Genomic DNA, 9,660 nt, shown 5'->3' with positions numbered 1-9,660 from the left:
CGTCCAGTGCAGCCACCAGCGGGGACCATGTAGTGAGGGGAAATTCAATGCCATATGCCTCTCCCCCTTTGTCTGCGCGGGTCGATTTGGGTGTGGCTTGCACCTGCGCGCCCCTTCTCACAGAGGGCTCCTCGGAGCTTGCACGCAAGAAGAAGGTGTCGCGAGGGCGCTATCCAACGTAAGAAACTCAGTCTCCTCTGCCGCCGCGATGGCGTTGCGTTTTCCCCTCTCATAGATGCGATCTTTATGAGGAGGAATTGCACCACTGCGTGCCTCCCTTTCCCAATACCGTTGACTCGCCCGGCGCGGGGCTTGGAGCGGCGCCATTTCCACGGGCAGTCCCAAACAGCTGGGACACGGGCAAACACACACAAGTCACGTCGCGGCAAGCCATGATCCTCGCGCGAGTGACAGCTGGTGGGGATGATCCGGAGATCTGGGACCGCCGCGGGGGCGCTTTCGCTTCGCTCGGCGCTGGCATACGCCGCCGCCGCCGCCGCGCCGAAGCACTGTGACTGACTGACTGACTGTCCAAACGTGAACTGTCCAGGTGCTGCGGGTCGTCCTATGGTCAGACCGTTTTGTTTCATAATTCCGTTTGTACGGTTGGTCTTTTGTTTGTGTTATTTGACCTGCCCTTTGCTTGGAGGGGGCTATATTCAGGACCAAGCAGGGCTTATCGGGCGTCGTGGTAGCGGCTCAGCCACCACTGCCATCATCACCGTCAATCAAACAACACGATGTTGCAGTGAAGCTGCTGACTGCAGCATGTTTCTTACACGACGGCAGTTTGGACGGTGTTACGGTACCCGGCCGCCGGCTTCGCGACCGGTGGTATGGCTCTTCTGGGCGAGGCACAGCAGCAGCAGCAGTAACACCAACACCGCCGCCGCAGCCGGGAGTTGTTTGGTTCCGTTTCGCCCAAAAGGTCGAGATGCAGCCGTATCGGCCGGTCGTGACCGTCAGCAATAGGTAGTCAGTCAGCATCGGTACCGGATTTCTTCATCCCTCGCCTCCACCCTCCACCCAGCCCAGCGGCAGGCTGTAGGCTGTGTGTGTGCGTGGTGAGCAAGAAAGAATCCGGGCAGATGGGATAACGCGGGAACGGTGCTGTGCGATTTGCTCGTCGCTTGCGGCTTCGCCCCTCACATGCAGCGACAACGTGGTCATGAGCAATTAAAGAGGGCTGGCTAGGCTGCTGCAACTCTACAGATACCTTGCTGCTGCTGCGGCGCAATGCGGGATTACGGACATGGAAGGGAACTTTTTTTCCCCTCTCTTGATGTGTGGTTTTAGTGGTTTAGTGTACTCTATTGTGCGTAATTTTTCTTCTTTTGCCTGGTTGATGTAGGGCCAGCTGACCACGACGTGCAGGCTGGGCAAAGGCCGGGGGGTGTGTGTGCGATTGTCGATTACGACGCTGTGGTGTTGCTGCAGGATGCGATGCGGTATGCATGGCATGGGAAAAGGTGAGTCGTCGTCGTCGTCCATGTGGTGGTGTTGGTGGTTATGATGAAAAAATTACGGTGAGGCCTTACGGTGGGGAGGCAGGCAAAACGAAGGAGGGAGGGGGAGGGGCAGTTGGGTGGATGCCAGCCCGCCAACACTCGAGACGGTGTGTCAAGTTCAAACGGTGGGCCGAATGCGGATCTAACCAACCATCTTTGTCACACAGGGGGACTGAGAGATGATGTTCAAGATCAGCGTCAGTTGCTGATTATCTGCAGCCTACCAATCTGTTGGTTTCAGCTGAGACTTGGACCGGTGAGGAGGGCAATTGACTGATCTCCCCAAAGAAAGGCGGGAAGAAGAAGAAAGAATGGCGGGCAGACAGGAATAGCTCCTCGGGATGGGGGGGTTCCCGATTCAGCTGCCTCCCTTCACCGAGAGAGGCTGCGCATCAACAACGACCAAAAGGGACACGAAGGGAAAAAGCAATGAATACGCACGAGAGAAGCTGAGCGACGTCGCAATCAATGCTTGTTGTTCCCTCGGTGAAGGAGGAGAAAGAGAGAGACAGACAGCTGCCTGCAGGCTGAGTGAGACACTGACACGGGCTGTGGCTCGCTTGTCTTCATTGGCAATAAACCCAGGAACAGAAGTACAACATTGTGAGACAAGAAACAAGGCTATTGTTCGCCCATCACATTTCTGTGTCTTGCCCCACGATCTCTCCCCCAGGGCTTACGTCGATGCGACACTCTTTGACCCGAGCCATTGGTATCTTGTGTCGTCAATGTTCCTCTTTTTTTTTCTTCTGCTGCTGTGTTTGCCAGCAGGGGGTAGGGTAGGGCGGCTGATCAATCGCGTCCACGATCAACAACAAGGCCCCCTTCTTTCTTTTGTTACTCATCTGCGGTGTGACTCGTGATGTGTTGTTCGGTCTCGGTGTGCTGGGCTATTGGAATTCCTTGCTGGACCCCTTGCATTCCCGAGCCTCTTTTCTTGCTTTGCTCTCTCTCTCCCGCCCAATTAGCCTTTTTTAAGGCTTCACCTTTTTTTTCCTGTTCGCCGCTCAGGGTTCAGGGCTGGATGTCAGTGATGATGATAATTTCCGTTCGGGGGCCCGTCAGGCCACGGGTTCATTGGGAATGGAGTCAGGGAGAAAGCCAGATTGACTGGTTCACGGGTCATGAGTTCAAGGTTTTTCTCTCTGAGTCCCCTCCCTCCCGCAGCAGCGGTGTAGTGTAGCAGGCGGGCGGTTGAGCGGTAAGGCAGACAAGACAAGACGGGCGGGCTTTAGGCTTAAAACGCCGAGGGGCATGAGATGAGCTGCAGCTTGCAGCTCTCTTGCGAAGCGCGGTGAAGAGAGCGACGCAGGGATGTTCCCTCTGCCTTGGGTTGGGTGAAGTGAATTTTGTCTGAAGATGGGGGCCCCCTCCCCGAGGAACCGTATTGCAACCTCCGTACGGCAGTCCGGAAAATCAAAATAACATTTTTTTTTTGTGCGAGGGTGACACACACACAAGGGACAAAATTAAACATTGAGGTGGACTTTATGAGCAAGTTTTAGGGGTCCTGCGCGTTCCTGCCTCGGAGTTTCCTGTAACGGTGACAACACACACACACGGGTTTTGCGACAAGGCTGAAGGAGGAGGAATCTAGACTTTGGGGATGTGATTAAGCATACCAGTACACGTTAGTCATGGCAACGAAGAAGATTTGCAACTGTAAAATTGCGACGGAGATTTGTGAAAACAGATTGGGATAGTGTACGGAAGATGAAAAGAAAAAAAAAGTTTGCACAAAATTTTTCCCATGCTTAGCTCGGCTTGGAAAGTGTGAATGAAAATCCGGAAAATGAGGCATCGTGACCAGCCAGCACTGACACCGCTTCTTCTCGGAATCCACTGGAGCAAATGGAAAAGCAGCCACCAGATTCTCACACAGACACTTCATACCGACCCCTGGAGGCCCTGAATTTGGGGGCTGGCTGGCTGGGGAGGGGAGCACGATCAACCCAACAAATCCTGGGCTGGCTGGCTGGCTGGCTTCTTTTTTGGGGCTGGAGACCGCTTGAGATGTGGGAAATTAACAATGATGGAGGCCGCGCAAAAATGGAGATGGGAGGCGGTCGACAAGCTCCACGTATTCTGTATTCTTTTCCATGAGAGCTTCCAAACGTTCTATGCAGGGGATTGAGGGAAGCAAAGCGGAACCACTCGCATTTGCACGCCCCCTTGCCCCCCTTGCTCCCCTTCTTCAAGGACTCCAGCCTTTTTTGTCCTCTAGCGAGATCCCAATTTCCCCTTCTCCATGTCGAGGGAGCTGCTCTCTCACGGTACTGCGGGTCCGCGACCTCGATGTTATCAATTTGCTGGTGGTTGATAATCCGCAACCCTGGGCGATTTCCTCGGTTCGTTCGCTTCATTATTCCCGATTTCGATGCTGGCGATGAGAAAGTCCCTAGTTGACCCCCCAGGTGCCTTGCCCTGCCCTGCCCTTTCAGCCTGGTCTGATGCAAGATACGATTTGCTCCCACTCCGAACCCTGGGACGGCGCTTGATGACAGGCAGATTTTCTAATTTGATGATGATGCTCTGCCCGCTATGCGAAGGCCCCCGGCCAGCTTGGAGTCCTGGAGTCCTGGAGCATTTCGAAGCTAGCCTGGAGAAAATCGTACGTTGCGACCCCCAGGCCTCAGCTTACTGTGTCTGCGACCCTGGGTCAATAGGTAGGCTACCTCAACAACAGCCAGGGGGACAGGAGACAGGGCCGCGCAGGCTGCAGGCTACAGCAGCTATCTCGCACCCTGACGTGAGGTATTCGTAAGGTCAGCATCAGGCTGGGGGCGCAGCGGTGCAGTAGCGGCAATACGCGGGCGCTGTTGAGGTGAGAGTGAGGCCCTGGAGAGCATATCAAATTTAGCAGCGTCGATGGTTAGGTAGCCTTCCATTCGAAGGCAACGTTGACGGCCGGTACATTGGCCTTGTACGACGCGAAGATGCGCGGGCGCGGGCGCGGGCGCGCGGCCGGAAGACTGCAGCATCTCGGAGGTCAGAGGCCCGCAATGATGGGAGCCCGGGGGGATCTTCTGTACAGACGGCCGTTTGCAGATATCTCTGGTGTTTTAGTTGTCGTCAAATATCATAAAGTTTTCGTAGAGCTTTGGTGAAAGGGCTACGGACGTAACGGACGGCTCGAACGGGGGGCTATGCTATGGACTATCGGCCGGGAGGACGGGATTGCGCGGGAGTGGCACACATCAACGTCGTCACAGATCGTCTGGTGTATTTCTATTTTCCTTTGACGATGAGAATTCCCAATTGGTGATTTCAGTTTGGACAGGACAATTTTTAGGTACGCTCCGGCAGCGACAGGCGGCTCTCAGAAGTTTGAATGTCAAATGTCGTACGCGTTTGGATTGGGAGGGGCCTTTTGTCTGAAGTTGCAAAGGTTGAACGGAGTCTATTCAACCTTTTGACAACTAGCCAGGCACCGCTTTGAAGTTTACGGCCGCCCTCCCCCCCTCCCTTTCCCTCGGGGACCTGAAAGGAAAAGAGAGCAGCGGGATGATTAAGCGGAGAGGGAGGGTAGGGTTGTGATGGTTGTGGTGGTGGTGGTGGTTGTCAGCGCGCATACGTACGCTGTTGGCTCTTACTCTGACACGCACGGCGAGTATTCGTTGTCGTCAACTCAAAAATATTGGCTTTGTGTGCGGCCGTGTTGCCGGTTGATTGATGAATCGTCTGAAGATGGTCGCAGAGAAAGGGGAGCTCTGATCGGACTGTGGGTTGCGTGCTCACTGCTGCTGCTCTGCCCGCTGTGTTTGGGGGTGGTGGGTTTGAGCGGTGAAAGGCAACTAAGGTAGGTACTTTACTTTACGGGTAAGGTGAGCGTCGCAATCTCCCAGACGGTTTGAGATTGAACCGTACGGAGGTGCCGAATCGGTTCTCCTTTCTGTGCCCTACGGAGTATGGATACGTATGCACGTCGATCTGAACGGTACGGGTGGTACGGAGTACGGCAGCAGCAGCAGGAGCATGACCATCTGCCGTTTTCTGGAAATATGCTGGATATGACCGCGAGATTCTGGTGGATACGGTCGTGCCAAGGCCTGGGTTGGTGTGACAGGGGCAACACATGCTCTGGACAAGGGGCCCCCCCTGTGCGCGTGCTTGTTTCATTTCCTTGCGTTGCGGCGGTCAAGCCCCACGGTGACTCTGCCGCTGCGTCACCGCCAGAGGGCAGACGGAGCGTACGAAATGGGACGAAACGGTGCGGCGGAGGGAAACGGTTGAGTTATAAGGCCGTGTTCGGGTTAGCGTCTGGGTTTCAGCGTTTTAGCAGAGGACAAGCCCAGCTGAGGTGGCCCCCACCGTCCCGGCGACAGTACCGTAAGGTAAGGTAGGTACGGATACTCAGTCCTTCGTACGAGCAAAGATGGGAAAGTGCGGATTACGGGAGGGGCTGACGGAGGCGCCCACCCCCCCAAGGGTCAGACTCAGGCACAGGACCAGGACACAGGCACAGGCACAGGCACACACTCATCACAACACCACCTGCATCTCCCTACCGTAATGCCAGGCACCGCAAACCGTAAGTTAACGCACACACCCACCGCGTCCCCGTCCTCGTCCACGTCCCAGTCCACGTCCGCACCACACCACCCACCACCACAGCGACCACACACCAGACGGACGCTCGCCCCAGGGCAAGCTTTAAATTTGGCAGTGTCAGTGTCAGGTACAAGGGGCCAAAGTACTGACGTATTTCGTCCCCGACGGTATTTTGCACCAAGAAGCAGAATTCCTTTCTTCACCTTCACTTTAACCACACACCACACCACACCCCCCTTTCTGACCCCTGGACACCCACCGCCCTCGCACCCCCCCCTCCCCCCCGGTCCGCTCCAAGAGAGACACCAGTGCCCGATCCAAGGTCAAGCTGGGCTAACCCTTGCAAGGTTTCTGGCTGTTCCAAAATTGCAAAGTCTCGGACAGCTCGCTCTGCAAACAGGCACCGCCAGCCAAAATGTCCTCCCCATGGCCGCATCCGTAGATACATAAGGCACCCGACTCCCCCCTAGCATCGTCTGTCCTAGAATCTCAACCAGATCACCATCGACCATCACCAATCCAGACGACTCTACTCGCAAGCCAAACTAAACCGTTTACTCTACATATAACCTCTCAAGACCTTCCATCTACCAAACAAGACTCTTTGTCCCTCCTCAACGGCTTCTTCGCAACCACCAACACAACAACACCAAGGCTTCACTTAGACAGCCTTACCAACCACAACCACCAACAACCATCACCACCAGCTTTATGGCTTCCTCCGCTCTCGACTTCAACATGCCTGCTCAGCGCCCCTCGCAACTTCCTCCCTGCCCCGGCCCCCCGCCTCAGCGCCCTCTTCCCCCTCTGCCCACCAGAGGTTAAAGAGTTGCCTGGGCGGCGACAGCCTCGCAACCAACCCGACAATGACGACTTCTCTTGTCTTTCGGAACACTCAATTAGCTTACTAGAGCAATGAGTGCAACAAAATCACCGGTGTCTTCGCAGTCGGACAGTCGGGACATCCTCCCGCACACGTCAGGACATCAATTGCGAACGAACATAACCACCACCTCTTCAACAAGCCGGCCCATTCTGGCAGCCCGCATGGAAAATCAGGATTACCAAACATCTCTTCGGATATGCACGCCATCTCCATGTGCTGGCCATGCATGGTCGACCACCACCTAGAACCACAAACCCACACCACCCACACCCACTCGGACGGAGGAAATCCAACTTCTCTCTCAGCCGCCTTCGATTTGACCCGCGCCAGACTACTGCAGCCGACCCCTCCCACTCGAGGGCCGACAATCATCATCTCTGCATCACGATAACGTCCGCCGCGATCACGAGGTCGCAGCCCGTCTCCTGAGTGGGCAACGCCCTTCTCAACCTCTTCGTCCTACCCTCTTTTCGTGCCGGTCACAGAATCGCTTCTCTTCTACCTTGGCTTCGTCATTGAGTGCCTCTGAGCAATATTCCAAACAACTCTCTACTACAACCATTGTACCATCACAACCACAACCAATCTTTTAATCAATGACCTACCAACGGAACGAGCGAAGCATCATCACGGGACCAGGATACAACTTGAAACGTCATCCCTCATCATCATCAACCATCATGTATCAATAGACATCAGCATTGTAACGGGGCAACTCGGGAGGGAAGGAGTCTTACAGAAAGCCCCTTTCAGTTTTTTATTTTTCTTTTCCACTTTGTCGTCGCCGATACCCCCCTTCCCTTTCTCAGAGAGACGGATGGATTCGACGGAAAGTAACGAGCGAAAGTTCTCTTTTTGGGTTTTGCATCAAAAAATCTGGGGGAAAGATTCGGAGTTCTTTCACATTTCTACTACATCAAAGACCACAATCTAGATGAGAGAAAGTTTCATAATACCACACAAATAATTCATCCAAACCACATGACTACCTCGCCTCCCATTCGCCTTGTGAAGAGAAATCAGCCCTGACCTCGAAAAGCAACTAGGAAACCTGTCAGCGTCTGATATGCCCATGGGGTAAACAGATGCGGCTCGCCGGCCTGGGGCGACTTGCGAGACGGGAAGCGAGCCCCCCTCCCCTCGCTGTTGTGAGACAACAGATGGCGCGAGCGAACCATTCGACCCTCATGCCAGATTCCAGACAAGCAGCGTCCCCCAGCCTCCCAGCCTCCGTGCCTGCCGCAACGAACACCGGGCCCAGACGCGGTGTTCCTGAATCTCCCAGGGCCGATCAATCAAATCTCGTGTGTTTCCCCCTCTTCAATCCCTCAGCCTGCCTGAGCTAACACACACCTGCAGCATCTTTTTGGGGGTGGTGGTGGTGGTGGTGGTGGTGGCCTGCGGGCTACGGCTACGGCTACAGAGAGCTGCATGGGGGCCATGCGCATGGTTGTTGGCAACGTCGCAGCGGCCCAATTGGCCGACCGCCATTTTTCCTTTTGCTTTGCTTTGCGGTGTTATTGTTTGATTTTCCTCCCTCTCTCGTTCTGTGAGAGCCCTATCTGCAGGTTTCTGTTGCTGACTTTTCGTTTGGGGTCCCGGGGTTTGAGGGGGGGATGGATGGAGGGGGACTGGGTTAGGTAGGCCACGCATAACCGACCCGAACCGCACGATCCAAGGTTATCACCCATCAGCCATCACGCAAGCACGACAGCACGGCAGCAACCACGGACAATGACCGTTGCTGTTTATCGAACATCGGCTCTGGGGGGGCGGCAGGCCGGGGTAGGACGCTGGCAACTCCACACGACGGCTTGATTTCCGCGACTTACTCGTCGCAGACGCCCAACTTTCGGCATCACAATCACATTGCGGGCTGGTCATGGTTCATACATGACGATTGTCACGGTGTGGTGCTGCTGCTCCACGGACAATCTGGCGTGTTTACGGAAAAGGGAAGCAGACTGGCAGACCGGGTAGTGTCATGCGTCATCGTCAACTTGATACCGCCGGTCTGGCGAATCGATACCGAAGGGGGGTTGCAAGTGCAAGTGCGTGCGTGTGCGGTGTGCAGTGTGTGTGTGTGTGGGTAAAAGGGAAGATCATCTGAGATCTTTACCCGTCCTCGGTCTTCCTCCCTCGCGACGTTCACAGAAAAAAACCTCGGGCAGGAGATGGAGACGGAGACACGAGAGTGGTTGCGCCAACGGCGTGAAAGCGCAGGCAAGGGTGGGTTGGATGGGGGAGGGATTTGGGAGAGCGGGTAGGGCGCATGACGGGCAGAGCCGTAGCGACAAGCAAAGCGGGTAGTATTGGGATGGATTTGGCATTTGCCGCGGGCCCTTTTTCCCTTTTCCTTTGCGTGCTCACTCAAATTCTCTCACAGCAGATTTCGGCGAGGCGGCGAGGGCATATTTGGCATCGTGCTCATCTCGCGTAAGCAAGGGTTTTGGCAGGGCACGCCAGACAAACACCACACATGTTCGTACACATTGGGAGAGGGGGGCCGGGACGGGAGGGACAGGAAAAGGTTGGCGATTTACCGGGGGTGGATGTTGTTGCTGGTGTTGTTCCCTCGGCTTTTGGGCAGCATGCGGGCGGCGGCGACAAGGCCCGCGATGCGCGGCTGTTGGATTTAATGGTCTTCTCGGTGGGTGTATGATGCAGGTAGGTAAGTTAGTAGGTATCGTCGGGGGCTTGATGAGTTTCCGTCGC

General features: G+C 55.3%; 1 protein-coding gene across 1 annotated transcript; it reads left to right on the top strand.

Annotated features, from left to right (window-relative positions):
* Window positions 1–8,132: 8,132 nt before the first annotated feature.
* Window positions 8,133–9,038, top strand: CGCS363_v010745 (uncharacterized protein; the record flags this gene model as incomplete). The annotated part of the gene is made up of 3 exons (XM_036642594.1): window positions 8,133–8,249; window positions 8,305–8,406; window positions 8,787–9,038. The coding sequence occupies 3 exons, from the start codon at window positions 8,133–8,135 to the stop codon at window positions 9,036–9,038; spliced, it is 471 nt and encodes a 156-aa protein (XP_036491672.1).
* Window positions 9,039–9,660: the final 622 nt, after the last annotated feature.

Source organism: Colletotrichum siamense (assembly GCF_013390195.1).
Source record: "Colletotrichum siamense strain Cg363 chromosome Unknown KSG_Cg363_contig07, whole genome shotgun sequence".
NCBI lineage: Eukaryota > Fungi > Ascomycota > Sordariomycetes > Glomerellales > Glomerellaceae > Colletotrichum > Colletotrichum siamense.
This window is presented reverse-complemented; position numbering and strand designations above follow the sequence as displayed.